Source organism: Myxocyprinus asiaticus, chromosome 2 (assembly GCF_019703515.2).
Source record: "Myxocyprinus asiaticus isolate MX2 ecotype Aquarium Trade chromosome 2, UBuf_Myxa_2, whole genome shotgun sequence".
Classification (NCBI taxonomy): Eukaryota; Metazoa; Chordata; class Actinopteri; order Cypriniformes; family Catostomidae; genus Myxocyprinus; species Myxocyprinus asiaticus.
In genome coordinates, this window is record NC_059345.1 from 6,847,769 (window position 1) to 6,868,047 (window position 20,279).

At 36.4% G+C, this 20,279-nt stretch overlaps 1 protein-coding gene across 1 annotated transcript in view; it reads right to left on the minus strand.

The window, feature by feature from the left end:
• Positions 1-817: 817 nt before the first annotated feature.
• The window catches only part of myo9aa (myosin IXAa), a 213,752-nt gene continuing 194,290 nt past the window's right edge, over positions 818-20,279 (minus strand). The window contains exons 39-43 of the mRNA XM_051647761.1: positions 17,392-17,523; positions 15,238-15,361; positions 11,123-11,325; positions 8,836-8,978; positions 818-6,172 (exon numbers count right to left, since the gene is read on the minus strand). Of these exons, the coding sequence (XP_051503721.1) occupies positions 5,748-6,172; positions 8,836-8,978; positions 11,123-11,325; positions 15,238-15,361; positions 17,392-17,523 (1,027 nt within the window). The 3' untranslated portion in view covers positions 818-5,747. The remainder of the gene's footprint in view (positions 6,173-8,835; positions 8,979-11,122; positions 11,326-15,237; positions 15,362-17,391; positions 17,524-20,279) is intronic.

Here is a 20,279-nt window from a genome sequence, read left to right on the forward strand (position 1 = left end):
CACACACATACATACATATACATATACATATATATATATACACACACATATATATCCCACCATTGTAGCTATCAGTATCGGCAAAATCCACTATCGGTCAACCTCTTATACAAAAGGTTGACCGATAGTGGATTTTGCTGATACCGATAGCTACGATGGTGGGATAGGACGATAACCGATTAATCAGCCGATAGTTTTTAAAATCAATTTATAATATGTCCAAAAATACAAAAAAAATACTTTTACACTTTACTATGGCAGGCAAAGACAAAGAGTCCAAAATGAATAAAATCCCAGATGCAGTTTTTTGTTCAACCAAAATCCCAATACTAAACAGAAAAAAGATTCGGTGCATAGCGCGGGACTTTTAAGTATAAACAAGCCTGAAACACACCGGGGACTCTTATTTTGAAATGCCGAAATTATAAAAAAATATCAGCAACTATTGAAATAGATTTTTACAGATAAACGATAGTTCCAAAAAGCAACTATCGGCACTGATTAATCGGTAAATCCGATATATCGGTCTACCTCTAATATATATATATTACCATATACCATATTCATGTAAATACCAAGGTATATATAGGTATTTTGCAGCACTGATGTAATGGCCACCATTATTTTTCAGACAATTATTGGCAAAATTAAAGGAATATTCTGGGTTCAATATAAATTGAGCTCAATCGACAGCATTTGTGGCATAATGTTGATTACCACATAAAATTATTTAGACTCGTCCCTCCTTTTCATAAAAAAAAAAAAAAAGCAAGTATCTGGGTTACAGTGAAGTACTTGCAATGGAAGTGAATGAGACCAATACATAAACGTTAAAATACTCTTTTAAAAGTATAGCCACGAGACATAAACAGTATGGGTGTTAACATGATTTTAATGTGATAAATCACTTATAATCCTTTCTGTGTATATATCCAATTCAGCATATCGGTCATAAACATGAAAACACAGATATCAAAACAAAACACTATTGTTTATTTATAATTTTTTTTCAGTGTAATATAAAGAAATACCTACCATTAATGGTAGACCGATATATCGGTTTTACAGATTAATCGGTGCCGATAGTTGTCGATATATTTTTATTCCTCTGAGTTCCTATGATAATTAAGTTTTTTAAATTGAAGCGAGGGCATGCAAAGAAAAATGCGTCCTTCGTCAGCACATAAAACACGTGTCCATATATTGTGAATAATAGTGGTGGAGTGGTGATGGCGTAGTGGGCTAAAGCACATAACTGGTAAGCAGAAGGTCCTTGAGCAAGGCACTTAACTCCAGGTTGCTCCATTTGGTCAATATAAAAAAATAGAACGTTGTAACGGAGCCAAGTCTCCGTCATTTCAAAATAAGAGTCCCCGGTGTTTTTCAGGCATGTTTAAAGTTAGAAGTCCCACATTATGCACCCAATCTTCTTTTCTTTTTTTTTTCTGATTATTATTGGTATAATAATCCCAGATGTAGTTTATATAAGTAAACTACATCTGGGATTTGATTAATTTTGCACTCTTGCCTCTATGTCTGTGCCAACTAAGAAAATATTGTAACATTCTATAGATCGATTTTAAAAACTATCGGCCAATAGTGGATTTTGCAGATACCGATAACAGCCTTTCCCACCACCTTAGTTATCGGTATCGGAAAAATCCACTATTGGTCGACCTCTACCTTTCATAATAAATGAAATCCAAAAAAGCATGTCAAATCATATGCATAATTGAAATTTTCTATCATGTAAAAAGTGAGTTTTGAATGATTGGAGCTTGACCGAAGTGCAAAAATGTCCCCCATATTAATCATGTTATCTTTTTTTTAAATTTCAATGGAAATTTGTATTGTTTGAACAATAAAACTCTACCTAGGGTAAGTGGCAAAATATTGACATCGCCTATAACATTTTACTAAAGTAGGTCTTATTTCGGCCAGAAATTTTCATATCGGTGCATCCCTACTCAAAATACCATGGTATTACCATCTGTTCCTAACCCTGTTACATGATACATCCACTGTATTTCTTAGGGTAATATTAGCTGTGAAATCTGACAATATTTTTTTCCCCATGATTTGAACTTAAATTTGAATGTAACTTACACAATTACTTTTCAACATACACCATACATCCTCAGTTTTAGTTATAATTTATCTTTATCTCTTGTCCAGTAAAACAGTTTTAACTATTCAGACAATACCAATTCCCTAAGGCTGGGTGCACCCTGTTGCCAAGAAAAGCTGCTGTTCATTGACTACAAGAGCAGTTCTTACAGGTGTGTAGGACAAACAGGTAATTCATGTTCTGCCTGCAAGAATCACTGAGTACAAACCCCAAGTGTGGGTGGTAAAATTTAGCAGTTATAGTACCACAATACCTCACAAATCTTGCATTTATAAACCAGTTCTAATTTGTTCAAAATGTGTAATTTATTTTACAGCCATTGACATTTTATTCTCTTTCATAAGAAATATTTGTTCAACACACGGCTCCACATGACATAAAACAACTCTGAGGCCAGACAGCGCGCTCTGCTCAATCCGGCAGGCGATGTGACCAGTGTCAGCAATGAATGAGATCTAAAATAACACAATATAAATTCATATTTGTAATTCTGACAGTGACTTCAGGTGTATATGCCCATACGATCACAGAGCCTTTACTCAATGATTATAGGTGCCAAACCTTGAAAAGAGTGACTTTACCATTTATAATCACAGTTGAACTGACGGTGGCAATTATTAATCTTGATGTTTTTGATTATTGCAGAAACTATAGTGACAGAATTGTAAAATATTTTACTGGTTGAGCAAGTAAATGACTGGTACGGTTTGTTTCACAGTCAGCATCCTATAGCAAGCCTGTTCAACATTGAATCACATGCAGGATATGAATTTCAGGTATCTATAATGAAATTGTCACTCTTTAAAATGCTAAATTTTAATATCAGCAATGGAATTACTACTAGTGAAAATGCTCATTTTTGATGTCAGTAATTAGGTTTGCACTAATATAAAGGTTAATTCTTGATAGTTGCTATTACTTGCAGAAATATCCATTCTTGATATCAAAAAATGGGAAGTCAACTAGTAAAAAGTATCATTTTTAATTATCGATTTGTTTCTTACACCAACCTATCAATTTGCTTCAGTAGACAAATTGTTAAATTCATCAAGTGAAAATGCAGTTACAGATATCAAAAATTACATCTTTTATTAGTTGAAAATTTTTAGATAAAAAATTGGTATTTTCACAAGTAAATGATGTCATTTTTACTAGTGCAAATGTAATTATTCATATACAAAACTAGCATTGTTACTAGAAATTCCTTCTGATTTCAGTAATTAGCATTTTCACTAGTAAAAAATTGAATTATAGATATCTATAGTTAATTTCTTACAGTTTAAATTCCAATTTCACATATCAGCTATGTACTACTTTGGTTGTAATTTGGTTGTATCCAGTGGTGACGTTAATTTAAAATATCTATAATGTAATTGTAACAAGAAAGCATTTTACAATATCTTTAATTACTCTTCAATTTACTGATATATGAAATTAACATTACCTTTTTATAATTTACATTTTTAATTAAATTGTTGATACCAGAAATGGACATTTGCAATAGTAACAAAGTAATTATTGATATCAAAACTTATAATTTTCACTACTAAAAAGTACATATCTGATTTTTTAATTGGAATCTTAACAAGAAATTAATTATAGATTTCCATGTACATTTTTACTAGTGCAAACGTAATTATTGATATAAAAAATGTGCATTGTCACTAGTAGCAATTCCTTTGCTGATATCAGGAATGAACATTTTACTAGTAAAATTATATTTTATTATAGATATCTATAATTTCTTACTAGTAAAAATTCAAATCTCACATATCAGCTTTGTACTACTTAATAGTAAAAACGATAAAATATCGATAATTACATTGTTACTAGTGCAAATGTCCATTGCTGATATAAACAATTTAATTACAAATAGTAAAAATGCTATTTTTTAATATCTGCAATTTGGTTGTCACTAGGGGTGATGTTAATTTAATGACGTTAATCTATAATGTAACTGTGCTGTAACTAAAGATATTGTAAAATTCTTACTAATTACTTTTCAATTTAATGATATCTGAAATCAATTTCCAGACACCTGAAATTAACATTGCCACTAGTAAAAATCTAATGACAAATGCAATTATAACAAAGTCATTATTGATATCAAAAGTTATAATTTTTACTACTAAAAAGTACATAGCTGATTTGTTTATTTGGAATTTTAACTAGTAAGAAATTAATTTTAGATATCTGTAATTGCATTTTGAACAGGAGAGAATGACAGATTTTCTACAAGTGAAAAATGCAGTTACAGAATGAAAATATATGGCTTTTACTAGTTAAAATTGAACGTTTTATATAAAGAATGGGTATTTCCATGAGTAATGATGTCATTTTTCCAAGTGCCAACGTAATATCGATATAAAAAATAGCATCATCACTAGTAGCAAATCCTCTGCTGATATCAAGAATTGGCATTTTATTATAGATATCGATCATTCATATCCTTCACATGAATCAGTGTCAAAAGGGCTTGCCATAGCATTTTGTGAAGGTTAAATGACGACACCAATAACTAGTGATGGAGAGAGACAAAATATGCTAACCAAGATTTCTCTGAGGCCAACATGGCTAATGAAGGATTTCATTTTGGAAAAGAATGAGATATCACACATCCTCTACAGAGAGAAGAGACAGTTTTGTAATATATTAAAGTAATATTTAAGTTATCTTCTGGCAAGGGAACTTTATATTTGCATTGTGTGAATGATCCAAAGATCTTCCACAAAAAAAAAATAAAGACGTTATTTAAAATAATGCAAGTAACAATAGTGAACTTGTAGCTGCGGTTTTGTATAGTAACACTGGTTTCTTAGAGCATGATTGAGGCAGATATGAGCACACAAAACAGGCAAGAAAACATATTTCTGAGTCTGAATGAATCCTAACAATGGATGGATGGATGGTTGTTGAGAGGTGATGTAATACACTATTTGGTGATTTGGAAGACCTCCAAGTCTTCAAATAGCGCTGGGACCCTCTGGCATTAAAACACCAGTTCGCTTGGTCCCTTAAATGGCATAATTTCCCTCCAAGCACAACACAAAAAGCAGCACAAACTTCATTCACACATCCACACAAAACCAACTTCCTCACCTCTCTCTCTCCAATGCATTCATGACAGATACAAGATATAATATACAGTATGAATTAAACAACCCAGCAGTCACTGGTGCTCTGGCTTTATACATTTTATATCACATAATATATTTATATACTCCATGTAAATAAAATTTATTAAATAGGCTTAAGGGGCAAAAACATCGTAGAGAATGCTGCTTACATGGTTCTACATTGTAAACGTTAAAGCAGCCCATAGTTAAGCTTAGATTCAGGGAGTTTGTCAATGGCTTTGCCTCCTTGTCTTGCCTTTCGACCTCGTAAATCAGTCACGAAGCTGCCAAAGTCCAGAGGAGAATATTCCACAGCATTCCTTTTGCCCTGCATTCCCCAAAATCGGAAAGCCGCACACATACACCCACAGATCCGTCAACGGCGTCTTCAGTGGAGCCCAGCTCTCTTCTTTCCAGGCAACATGGCACTTAAGGACAGTAATGCGGCAAACGTGAACTCGAGTGAGCGAGCAGGGAGGGATGGACGTGTCACTTCGTGAACTTTATACCATGAACTCGTTGCTGCCGTACACCACCATCTGTTGGGGCGGTAAGTCTGGGTCCCTCTTCTGGCCTCCACCAGGTTCAGGATACCTCTGTGGGGAGCTTTTGGTACCCTGCAGCCGTTGCTTGCCTTTTTCTGGGTTGAACGTGCCACGGCTGGTGAACTGCGGCGTTTCCTCTCCGTCTTGCTCGGGTTGGTCCAGGCTGTCGGGCGGGCTGGATAGATATTGTCTGGATGAAGGCGATTTAGAGCGGAAACGTAACCTGCGGTTTCGTGTGGCTGGGTGTATGTAGGAAGACGACACGGAGGAGACGGTGGAACTGGAATCTATGGAGTCTAGGGATTCAGGCTGTTTCCGCAGAAATCGTCTGCCTTTGCCCTCTGACCTCTTGGGCCTCGAGGTGACCAGTGCTGGGCCTCGCTCTGCTGGGAGTGAAAGAGGAGATCAGTGCTGGAAAAGCTTATTTTGTTCCATACCCATATGACTTTCTTTCTTCAGTGGAACACAAAGGGAGTTTCAGTCACCATTCAGTTTCATTGCATACTCTTTCCCCATACAATTTATAGTTTTCATTTTTGAGTGATCTATAACTTTAACTAGCTCTACAGTAATGTGACAGTAGCTGAGCTTTTTCTTTTTCAAAACAGTGTAGCTTTTCCAGTAACAAGCTCTTTTACCAATGAGTAATGGCGTAGCGTGACAAACCACTACTTTTTCACATTTTATGTTTTGTCACATTGTATTGCAAACGCAACTTTACAGCTGAGCAAACTAAGGCTATCAAACATGCTTTCTTAGAATGTAATGCTTCCTTTCAAAGTAATCCACATGAATCCTGTCGATCAATTAATGTCTACTGAAGCAAATCGATAGGTTGGTGTAAGAAACAAATCGATAATTAAAAAGTTTTTAACTTTAAATCATTGCTTCCTGCCAGCGCTGTATTGCTGTTTAAAATTACCTAACTCTCGCGTGGCGTTCGTTCCTCTGATGTATACAAAGCGTGCGCTTCCGACTTCTCGCGTGAATGCACCATTGCGCTTAAGTCACTGATGCGTCAACTGCTGGCAGGAAGCGATTTTTTTAAAGCTAATAACATTTTCATTATCCATTTATTATTTACACAAACCTAGCGGCTTGCTTCAGAAGACATTAATTGATCAACTGGAGTCAGGATTATTTTTATGCTGCCTAAATATGCCTTTTGGACCATCAAATAGCCAACAGACTGATGACACCTGTTTACTTGCATTGTATGGACATACAGAGCTGAAATGTGCTTGTATAAATCTTCACTTTGGTTCTGCTGAAGAAGGACAGTCATACACATCTGAGATGGCTTGAAGGTGAGTCATGAGCGGATTTTCATTTTTGGGTGAACTAACCCTTTAACACTGATTATCAGCAAAACAGGGTATCTCCAAGTTTAGAGAACTCAAAACATGTTTTCCACATATAAATAAACATCATATTAAAATTGGTTTATGTACCAATATATAAAAAACATTAATTAGAGGTCGATCGATACTGGATTTTGCTGATAGGATAATAATGTGTTGAAAAGCAATAACAGATTAATCTGCCTATTAAACATTTTATTGGTCAGTTTCTACCATGTGTGATCTGTGCAAATGACAATAAAATGACTTATGACTTGTGACTATAGTTTTTAAAATCGATATATTGGATGTGTTAAAACATTTTCATAGTCTTTCCTTCTTGTGACCGGGCTGTGCAGACAGAGGCTAAAAGAGTCCAAATTGAATTAAAACCCAGAAACAGAAGTGCAACCAAAATACCAAAAATAATCAGAAAGAAAAGAAAAAAAAGATTTGGTGCATAACACAGGACTTTTAAAAATAAACAAGCCAGAAATACACCTGGGACTCTTATTTTGAAAGGCCTGTGCTTCACTGCTTCCAGCTGCTCATTCAAACAGAAAAGGGAAATACTACATGTTACAATATAAACAATTAAAAGTAAACATTGTCATTATTCATCAACAGTAAATTGTCACTGATCGCTTGTCATAAATTTCCAGTACTCATTGATTGCGAGATTCCTGCAAGCTTTTTGCTTTGAACCCCACAGCGCACGCAGACTATACATTTATTAAATTGAATCGTAGCCTTTTTAAAGTTTAATAATCAAATTAGGGCCATATTGCGATTCTGATCATTACGTCCCCAAATTTAAGACCTCTTTAAATGATAATTAAGTCTTTTGTTAAACCATTTAAAGGTGCACTCAGTGACTCTTTCCTCATTAAAAAAGTTTAACTCCTAAAGACATGAATTGTAGTTTTGCAATATATGTAGGAAATCATGAGCACACGCATTAAAATGAAGACTCCAGTCATATCAGTAACCTTATAAAAGCTGTTTTATTCTACATGGAGAGGGTCCGCACATGGGGGCTGCCATGTTATGATGACATGACCAGTCGAATACTACTCACTTAATCTCAGTAACCGTCCTGTTATTTGACACTTTCACATATTGATTAAAGTAATCATGGCTGACTGTGAGCACCACATTTCTACAATGGCATCTGAAACTGAAAACTATTGATTTTAAAATGATGCTGCATCCAAGCCACTAGGTGTCAGTGTAAGTCCAAGATGACACAAAGAAAAAAGTTACTGAGTACACCTTTAAGATATTTAAGACTTTTTATGACCTTCAATTTTAGAAAACTTAATTTAAGGAATGTTACGGACCCTGTAACCCTGTAAGTATTTTTTATTAGACATATTTTTTGTAAATGTATCTGTCTGATGCCACCATTCTGAGATCCACAATGTTTTTCATGCCAAATAAATACTACTCTGACTGAATAAATTTACTGCAGAATAAATTATAGCATTGGATTGTTATATATGTAAAAAGACCTCCTTTAATAGCTTCAAAGTAGTTATCTACTTTTTGTAGTAACGTAACATGCAAACTACTTTTTTAAAAGGGCAAGCTTGACTATGGTTTTACTACATTAAATTATGAGTAGCTTTAACTTAAGAGGCTTCAAAATCTTTCAAAGTAGCTTCTCCAACACTGTAGAGCACATACATAAGAACAGAGTGACTCACCAGAGAAGTCCGAGACGGCTCCCTCAGAGTCCACATTGAGGTTTTCAGAGCTGTCTGCTGTACCTATAGAGGCCTCCGACTCCAGCGTCTCATCATCTGATGCTCGCGGCTCCAGAGCCAGCATCTCAAATGTCAACTCCTCCCTTTAGAGAAGAACATCAAATAAAACTCTTTAACTCTATAAAAATCAATAAATAAATACTAGTGTACTGCTTACTGCACAGTGTATCCTGAACATTGCCAACTATTTTCCACAAATATGTGAAACAGTATGCAGCATGTAAGGGATAATGTACAGTCAGTTGGTCATTATCGCAAAATAAACCCAAACAGGGTTATCAAAACCTGATGCAAAGTGCTCATTTGAGATGAAATAATTTTATTGTGATAAAAAAAAGAGACCATGGAATAACACAAGAGATATGAATCTAGCACAGCTATGTAGGAAATTAGTTGCCTGGAACAATGCTCAATTACACAGTTTAACGGTCCTTGTCCTGAGACCCGAGCGTGACTGCTGCGTGCATTTTCCATTTCCCCTTTTGATTTGTAACTAGTAGCACCTAATAAACATGCTAAATAAATATATATATATAAAATTGATGGCAACATGTGGACAGCGGACTAAGCTGTGAAATTTTAAATAATACCAAGCTGTAGAAAGTCCAATTTTTTTTTTTTTTTTTTTTTTTACCAAATTGTTTATTATGTTTCCAGGATAGTTGGTTATTCATGTTTTTGAGATGTTGCAAATATTACATCAGAAATTTGCATAATTAATTCTTATTCAAAGTAATGGCCTGTATCATCCAATCACTGCCAACCATGTTCAAATAAAATTCTACATGGTAAATTGTGAATCTATGTACTGATTAGCATTGTCGCATGTCTGCCAAACATGTTGAGTGGTCCAAACATCATCTGTAGCCTGAAACTGAACTTGTGGTCAGATTTTAGTAGTGAATGCACTTAGCTGCATAGAGAGCTACAGGATGCTCCCTTGCTCCCTATTCAGTGAATGACAGTTTGAAATGCACCTTATTTTCATCCTAACTCCATAAAAAGCCTCTGAAAGCAACATTTGTCAGCTTTTGGATGGAGCCATTTATTCTCAATGTGATAATGCACAGTGAATATAGGATTTCTAAGAATGTTTTTTTTGCTAAAGAACACATGAGTGTACATTGTGTTTAGCAGCATGCCGTTTCATGATAAATCGCTCAAATTTTAAAAATGGCATATCTGATGAAACTAGAGGCTCAAACAGGTTTCAATGTAAAAACCGAATAAAGTTTCGGACCAGATGTAGTTTTGTTGGCCACTGTGGTCGGCACCATATTGTTTTGTCACATGGCACGGAGTCTCCTGAACTGAGATCAGTCGGTTTAAATGAAATTAAGTTATGCGTTGCATATAGCGAAGCCTAACTACAATGTCCACGCATGTGTACGCAGTGTTGCATGAGGTTAATCAAAACTAGTTGATCACAGAACGCAGCGACTGATCAATCAGAATTCAGGGTTTTCAGAGAGATGTGTACCAAGCAACTATAAACTATTCAAACAGCGGTATGCAACACTGTTATTTGACCTCAGTAAGTTACATGTTTACTTCAGTTAGTGATCATTTTGCACTTTTAATCCAATCAATTCTGTGTGAAAATGTCTTAATTTAAAGAGGTAATGCTAAAAATCAAGGTTGATATTGCTTCCTTCATTTAACATATTGGACATGGAGGGTATGAAGTCAAGCACATTGCAGTGCTCCTGTTGTACAGTATACTGCACATTTTGGCGAATGTAGTAGGTCATCTGGGTATTCCATGGTTACTGCATGGTGTACATAAAATTTACATAAAGCAAACTGTGCAGAGTTTACATGCAGCATACTGCACAAATAGTACCAAGTAATATGGAAGTACAATATGCTATTCTGAATATGCACTTACTATTAGTGTACCTTTCTACCTTAATGCTGACGTGTGCAATTTTTTCAATTTTAAATTTTCATCTGTAAGTAAACCATTCGTAGGTTGATTTCACCTAAAAGTGTAACACTGTGGCACTATATAAACATTCTTCTGTTTGTCAGAGCAATGCAGGACAGACTTAACCAATCGTGTGAGTTTGGGATGGGACTATCTGTATGTACAAACAAAAGAAGATGAGGGGTGCTTGATTCTGCAGTTCAATTTGGTGATGCTGGTGCCACAGAAATTACACACTTCAGCTTTCATTTCTGAGCTAATTCATATGCGATTCAGAGATGCTAAAGCTACTCGTCTTACTTTTCTTTCTGCAGGCTTTCAATCTGTTCAGTCAGAACTCTCTCTTCCTGCTGCATGGCGACCTGTTGATGCTCAGTGACCTCTGGAACTCTGCCGGCTTCCTCATCTCCACTCTCCGGCATCACCTCCGGAGCGGTCGGAGATCGCGGACTCACTGGAGGAGATGGTGTTTGATACCTCACCCTGTGCACTTGACCTTTACCCTGTCAAACAAAACACAACACAAAAAATGCCAGAAATGAGAAGTGGAATTGATAGATATTAAGAAGACATTAAATATAGTTCAAGCAAAAGTGAAAATTCGGTCATCATGTCATTCCTAACCCATTTGGCTTCCTTCCTTCCATAGAACACAAAACAGTCACCATTCACTTCTAATGAAAAAAAAAAAAAATGTATCCCCTTTTTTCCCAGTTTGGAATGCCCAATTCCCACTACTTATTAGGTCCTCGTGGTGGCTCGGTTACTCACCTCAATCCGGGTGGCGGAAGACAAGTCTCAGTTGCCTCCGCTTCTGAGACCGTCAATCCTCGCTTCTTATCACGTGGCTCGTCGTGCATGACACCGCGGAGACTCACAGCATGTGGAGGCTCATGCTACTCTCCGCGATCCACGCACAAATTACCACGCGCCCCATTGAGAACGAGAACCAATAATCGCGACCACGAGGAGGTTACCCCATGTGACTCTACCCTCCCTAGCAACCGGGCCAATTTGGTTGCTTAGGAGACCTGGCTAGAGTCACTCAGCACACCCTGGATACGAACTCGGGACTCCAGGTGTGGTAGTCAGCGTCAATACTCTCTGAGCTACCCAGGCCCCCGACTTCCACTGAAATTATATTCATGTGTTTCATTGAAGAAAGGAAGTCATATGGGTTTGGAACAACATGAGGGTAAACGACAACAGAGGCTGCGTCCGAAATTGCATTCTGTCAGAGTATGTACTACATATCGTCCGTTAATAAAGTACATTCTTTAGGTATGCAGGTCAGTAGTATGAATACATTGGCGGACAGACTTCATGTGGGAATGTGGGCAATGTCCCGTGACCCGAATATATGACATAATAAGAACTACCGTGAACATAATTTACACTGGTTTTGATAAACAGGTAGACTGTAACCACAAGGAACAACTTTCTTGGTATATACAGCACAACACAGTTGAAGTGAGACACCTGACTCGTGATTCTCCGCTTTGGACGTGATGTCTCCTCAGTTCCCGTGGGATTATGGGATAGTACAGTGTCCAGTTGATGCATACTTCTAAATCTTGCCGGATGTAGTAGGTCATCTGAGTATTTCTCACCTACTGTATTAAGAATACTGAGGATTTGGACATACTACTCCACTTGACATACTGTTTTTGGTATACTATATAGTAGGGAAGTATGCATATTCAGTTGCAGCCAGAATTTTCTGAATTTTTGGTGAACTATCATTTTAAGAAGTTCAGAATTTAATATAAGTGCAGCTGCAATCACAGAAAGTGTTTCCTTGTTTTACAGATTCTAACTCTTGAATATTTACTACAAAAGCAAAAGACATCTACAGCACAGACTCACATCAGCAACATAATCTGTTACCTTTCTGAATGAATTTGACTGCTCATCACCAACAGAAAAGGACAAAAAAAGTATTAAATGAATATCAGCACACAGAGTGGATGCCACAGAAACATTTATACCAAAATTCTTAAAGTAATGCAGCCCAACATTACAGCAATGAAATGCAACCGAGGTGATTTTGTTAAGATGTATAAAGTGCTACAGTAATTGGCTGAGATTTTCACTTAAGCATCTGTATGACATGATGATGAGGACAGACATAACACAGCTCTGGGATGTGGCATACGTGATGACACTGGAGAATGGCTTACAGTTACAGACAGTAAATAAATCCAGTACATACCACCGCAGAATTGCGGGTTACGCTCATAAATCTAACAGCGATTATTATGGGTTTCTGGATCACAGAGGATAGGGGAGGTAGAGGGATTTGGGAGAGGGGGGAGAAAAGAGGTTAGTGACAGAGCCAATGCAGGGTGGCTTTTGTTTGACAGACTAAAGGCTAAGGTATACTTTGTTTTTCCACGTCTCATGCATCGAGAAGTATGCTCTTAACCTTTTGACGCACGCGCTCTTTTTGACGCATGCACACTATGACTGCTTTGTGATACTCTTTAGCATAGTCAACTGCAGCCACATGCGCAGACAACACACACAGGACTGTCCAAATGTCTAGAAAAACTAGGCTGCACCAGGACAGTCTGCACGCACTGTGCTGATGACGTATCGACACATGGGAAACGGAATAATACTTTGGCCTTTAAAGAAATAGTCTGAATGTTTAAAGATCGTGAAACACTGTTCGCAACCCATTTAACTTCCGTTATCTGACGTACATTGGCATTAAAAATTCGAAATCTCTAAATCTGGGTTTTAGGTTTTAGGATTTTGAAAAATATGTTAGCTTGAGTGCATGCTGTCATTACAGGGATAGTTCACCCAAAAATGAAAATTCTCTCATCATTTACTCACCCTCATGCCATCCCAGATGTGTATGACTTCCTTCTGCAGAACACAAATGAAGATTTTTTTAGAAGAGTTTCTTAACTCTGTAGGTCAGTGCAAGTGAATGGGTACAACATTTTTAAGCTTCAAAAGCACATAAAGGCAGCATAAAAGTAATCCATACGACTCCAGTGGTTAAATCCATGTTCTCAGAAGAGATATGATAGGTATGGGTGAGAAACATATCATATTTAAGTTTTTTACTATCAATCTCCACTTTTACTTTCATATACTTCTTGTTTTTTTTGCGATTCCCATTCTTCGTGCATATCGCCACCTACTGGGCAGGAAGGAGAATTTATAGTAAAAAGGTCTTAAATATTGATCTGTTTCTCACCCACACCTAACATATCGCTTCTGAATATATGTATTTAACCACTGGAGTCATATGGATTACTTTTATGCTGCCTTTATGTGCTTTTTGGAGCTTCAAAATGTTGGTCACCATTCACTTGCATTGTATGGACCTACAGAGCTGAAATATTCTTCTAAAAATCTACGTTTGTGTTCAGCAGAAGAAAGAAAGTCTTAAATGGCATGAGGGTGAGTAAATGATCAAAGATTTTTCATTTTTGGGTGAACTATCCCTTTAAAGCTAAAGGGGGACATATAAAATAGTTAGAAATTCTGAAATATATGCACATTTTTCAATTGAACTTTTCACTCAAATTCTTATACTGATATCTGAAAAATTATCTTTTTTATAATTTATGTAATTATATATATACTGTATATATATAATATATAGGCCTAATAAATATTATAATTCAGATCATATTAATACATTACATCATATTGCATCATAAAGCATTTAGTCAATACAAAGTGAAAAGTGAAAATATTGATTGTTTTATTTTCATATAATTGAACATAACCCTATTTTTGACTTACATCCCTCTCCTTTTTTTTTTTTTATTGCTGGTCTATGTACTAGTACGTCACACAGATGCTTTTGGGGCGTCTCCCTTTGGTTGTGTCACATCTCACTAGTTTTCAGCGTCTGCAGTCATAAGCACATGTTTTAGGATCCCGTGTTATGTTATACGTAACTTTATAGTTTTGTATTTTACAGTTTGAAACTATAAAATACCCATCTCGAGATCCCTGCATTTTGTTGTGCTCAGTCAAAGACTATTTAACCCAAGACGGACCACTTGTGTAAAAATGAATAGGAGAAACTGGAACACCCAAAATGGAAGATGTAGAACCAATTACCTTTTAGTTAAAGTCTGTCACTCGAGAACGCTCTTTTATACCATTCTTTTATTTTGTTCTAACCGGTTACCATTTGGAAAGGAGGCCATGGAACTTCTGAACTGGAACGAAAAACTAGTTTTTGCTCAGAACGAACCAGTCATGATCCTGGATCAACGCCTTGTTCTCTGATTTCAATGGTAGGTTAGAGTTAGTGTTAGGGCTATGATTGTTGGCAGATCCATGAACACGTACTACTGTGCTAAATTAGTGTTGTGGTTTGGATATGTAGGTCATGTGGATGTCTGTACAAATATGACCGTCACTCTCAGCTGTTAAACTCTTACCATGGATCTTCGGATGAACGTTAACCGACTCTTGGCTTTGCTCTCTGCAAACTCCAGAGTGCTGATGTCCTTCAGTCTGGCCTTGTACTTATTCATCTGCTCGCAAATGATCAGCTCCACACACCTTTGAAAATAACACACAATATCATGTGTTAAATATCAGAGCAGTTCTTTAAAGGGGCACTCAGTGATGTGATTTTATTTCATCATTGAAAAAGTTTTGACCCAAAAGACATGAATAGTACTTTTGAGAAATGTTTAAAATCATGCACACTAACATGAGAATCCTGTCATATCTGTAGCTTAAAGAATAGTTCACACAAAAATGAAAATTCTGTCATCATTTGCTCACCCTCATGTCGTTCCAAACCTGTATGACCTTTATTCCGTGGAACACAAAAGGAGATGTTCAAGGGATAGTTCACCCAAAAATGAAAATTCTCTCAAGCCATCCCAGATGTGTATGACTTTCTTACTTCTGCAGAACACAAAGATTTTTATAAGAATATTTCAGCTCTGTTGGTCCTTACAATGCAAGTGAATGGTGACCAGAAATTTGAAGGCCCAAAAAAACAGTATAAAAGTAATCCATAAGACTCCAGTGGTTAAATCCATATCTTTAGAAGTGATCTGATAGGTGTGAGAAACAGACCAATATTTAAGTCCTTTTTTAACTGTAAATCTACACTTTCACTTTCACATTCAGCCACCAACTGGTTGGGGCTGGTCAAAGGTGGAGACTGATAGTAAAAAAAGGAATTGATCTGTTTCTCACCATCACCTATCATATTGCTTCTGAAGACATGGATTTAATGGATTACTTTTATGCCTCCTTTATGTCATTTTTGGACCTTCTGAGTTCTGGTCACCATTCACTTGCATTGTGAGGACCTAAAGTGCTGAGATATTTTTCCTAAAATCTTCATTTGTGTTCTGCAGGAGAAAGAAAGTCTGGGATGGCATGAGGGTAAATGATGAATTTTCATTTTTGGGTGAACTATCCCTTAAAGCAGAATGAAAGCCTCAGTCACTGTTCATTTTAATCGTATGGGGGAAAAAAAGATGCATGGAAGTGAATGCTGACTGAAGCTGCCATTCTGCCTAACATCTCCTTTTGTGTTCTACAGAAGAATACAAGTCATATTAGATCACATGACCAGCAAATACTACTTATTTTATCTCAGTAACCCCCTGTTATCAGACACTTTCAGTTGCAAAATAAATTAATCAGCTGACTGCGAATAGCACATTTCTACAATAACATTAGTAACCAAAATGCTTCGTCCACGCCACTAAGTGGGTATAACAGCAAGCTTAACATGAACAGAAAATTACTGAGGGCAATTTTTAAAGGGATAGTTCACCCAAAAATGATAATTCTCTAATCATTTACTCACCCTTATTTCATCTCAAACTCGTATGCCTTTCTTCCTTCCGCAGAATACAAAGAAGATATTTTAATGGAGATATGATGCCTGTTTGTCAAAACAATGCAAGTGAATGGTAACCAAATTTTCAAGCTCCATAAAGTACATAAATGCAGCTTAAAAGTAAACCATAAAACTCAAGTGTTTACTCCATGTCTTCTGAAGCGATCTAGTTGTTTTTGGATGAGAACAGACCAAAATATAACTCCTTTTTCACTATACATTTTAACATCAGCAGCCTCCTTTTTCGATCATGATTTCAAGCTCGATTACACATCATTTACACCATCTAGCGCTCTGCACGTGCGTCAAGAACTAGGAAATCATGATCGTGCCTAGAGACTGCAATGGTAAGATATATAGTGAAAAACGAGTTATATTTTGGTCTGTTCTCACCCAATATCGATTGGATTGCTTCAGAAGACACGGGTTAAAGCCCTCGAGTCTTATGGATTACCTTTATTCTGCCCAAATGTGCTTTTTGGAGCTGGACATTTTATTCACCATTCGCTTGCACTGCATGGATTAACAGACATCATATCTCTATTAAAATATCTTCGTTTATGTTCTGCAGAAAAAATAAAGTCATTCTAATTTGAGACAATTTATGGGTTTAAGGAATATTCTGGGTTGAAACTCGCTTAAAAGTGCTAGAGCCTTTGGTGAATTTTAGTAGTAGGACTGAACTAGCCCTATCGGGCTGTAAGTAGTAAAAGTTGGCCATTACGCTGTGGTTTTGCCTATGTCCTGAACGCTCTGCAGAGGGTCGATGGTGTCGGGGCAGCGCAGGATGCAGGGGGCAAACACAATGGCCAGCGCATTAGCAGACATGCGGTTGGTCTCCTCTTGCAGAGCAATCCTGTAGACAGCAAAAACAGAGCTAAGAAATGTTTAACAATGTCCTAACAAGGTCTGGCGTAAGACGTTTCCAGTATTAAGTAATTTCTCTGTCCACACTGAAAGCAAAAATGCTGTGTAAAGTGAAAACGTAATATCCAGTCCAGCTGTGGAGCAGGATTTTGGACCAATGAAATTTCTCAGTAGGTGGAGCTGCCCATAACAAAATGACAAAAAAGAAACTTTACAATATGTCTTGTTGCACAATAATTGCTGTGGGACAAAATGTCAGATCAGCATGAGAATCATAAGGAATTTTCAATTCTGGTTATGATTTCTCTTAACGATTCAGGTTGCTTTGATGATTCTTTTAGAACTTTTGAGGCAGTGATGCAATAAGACTTTGAGACTGATATAGGAGCCTTAATACCAATTCATTAACAAGAACCAGCTCATAAGAGCCATTTGTTCACAAATTGGACAATACTGTATCTGTAAAGTGTGTAATCATACACATTTATTATTTATTTTTTTATGTACAGCAGTCATACTGCTAGTTGTGCATTGCTAATATTAATCAGAGTTTAACCTCCTGAGACCCGAGCGTGACTGCTGTGTGCATTTTCCGTTTCCCTTTTTGATTTTTTAACTAGTAGCACCTCATAAAAAAGCAAAATAAAAATTCTACATATGTGGACAGCGGGACTACATTGTGACATTTTAAATAATACCAAGCTATAGAAAGTCTATAGAAAGATTTTTTTCATCAAATTGTTTATTATGTTTCCATGAGTGTTGGTTATTCATGTTTTTGAGATGTTACAGATATTACAGATTATTTTCTGTAAAGCTGAATAAATAATTCTAATTATAAGTATCATCCAATCACTGCCAACCATGTTAAAATAAAATGTTGCATTATAAAATTCTGAATCTATGTACTGATTATCATTATCTCATGTCTGCCAAACATGTTGAGTGGTCCAAACATCATCTGCAACGTGAAACTGAACTTTTGGTTGGATTTTAGGAGTGAATGCACTTAGCTGCATAGAAAGATATAGGATGCTCCCTTGCCCCCTATTTAGTGAGTGACTTAACCTCCAGTGTGCTGTCTGTCTGCACTGGTCTCAGAACAGTTTGAAACAGTGTTAAACTCCATACAAAGCCTCTGAAAGCAACATTTTTCAGCTTTTGGATGAACCCATTTATTCTCAATGTGTAAATGCACAGTAAATATATAGGAATGCATTTACTAATGTTAATGAATAGAACAGTATTGTACAGTGATAACAAAATTAAACATAAAGTGTATATTAAAATGAAGCTTAATGACCCACAGATGTGTTAGAGTTGAAAGTTGCTCAAAATAACTAACATGTTTTTCTTCTTTTGAGGAAATGCAGTGCCAGTTTCCACATATGTGGACATCAGGTTTATCAGGGCGCTGATGCACGAAAAATGAACCGATGTTTTAAAGCGGCATATCAAACGAAACTAGAGACGCTACTCTTTACAACCAAACAGGTTTCAATGAAAAAACGTAGAGATTTCTTACAAGAGGCACTTTTGTTGGCGCTGCGTCCGTAGGAGAGCTTCAAGGAAATCGATAGCATGCTGATGTGTCATGTGACTCAGTGTGGCAGAAGTTAACCCTTTAAATTACAGTCTAGAGTCCTGTGAACAATATTCAGTTGGTTTTTATTCATTTCAATTATGCACTGCGTATAGCGAAGCCAAAATACAAAGTCCACACATGCTGACATGGGGTCACACAAGGTTAGCTAAATTTAGACTTTAAAAAAATGGCCTGTTCTCTACTGTATTCCAATTAAATACCATACCGTCAAACATAATTTTTGAATTATTATTTTAAAATGTATGAAAAGTAACATGTTCATAAACAACATCATGTTTACTGCTCAGCTTAAAAGTTCAGATATGCATTTGATTCAGTAATTGGTTGCTTTAGTAATTTAAAAAATAAATGGATTATTCATTTGCAGTTAATTTTTTTTGACGTTTTTCCAGTACTGTCTATTTTATGCTACAGTATCATTTCCTGTATGCCTAAATTACTTTGTAAACCATATTTAATACAAATTAGTATTAATTTATTAAACACATTATAGGCCTACTGTTGTGCTGTACTTAGGCAAATAAATGCATGAACAAACAGTCGGCCCATCCTAACATTGCATATTAGCGCTTAAATCCGTTTGCTGACGACACACGCATGTTTGCCTTTAAACTTAAGTGACGGTTGAATGTAAAATAAGGAAGTCGCAATTCAGAAGAAAAAAAACTTTTCACGGAAAATTTATATGATGCCGTGTAAAGCCGATTTGGTCTTAATTGAGCTGATTTGAATTTTAGAAAAGTTCAGAAAAAAGAAAACAATGAATTTATATTTATGCAATACCGTGAATAACACGTCAACGGTATAAAACCCGTCTGTTTTAAAACCAAGGTATACCGTGAAACCAATACATCCCTACATACTGCATATAAAGTGCATTCAGAAAGTATTCAGACCCCTTCATTTTTTCACATTTTGTTAAATAGTAGCCTTATGCTAAAATGCTTGAATGCTTGAAATTTAGATGATCCAGAGAAATGGGTGCATCCCAGAGATCATGTGTGAAGATGGGAGAATCTTGCAGAAGGACAACCATCACTGCAACACTCCACCGATCTAGGCTTTATGGCAGAGTGGCCAGACTGGAGCCTCTCCTCAGTGCAAGACACATAAAAAAGCACTTAAGGGACTCTCAGACT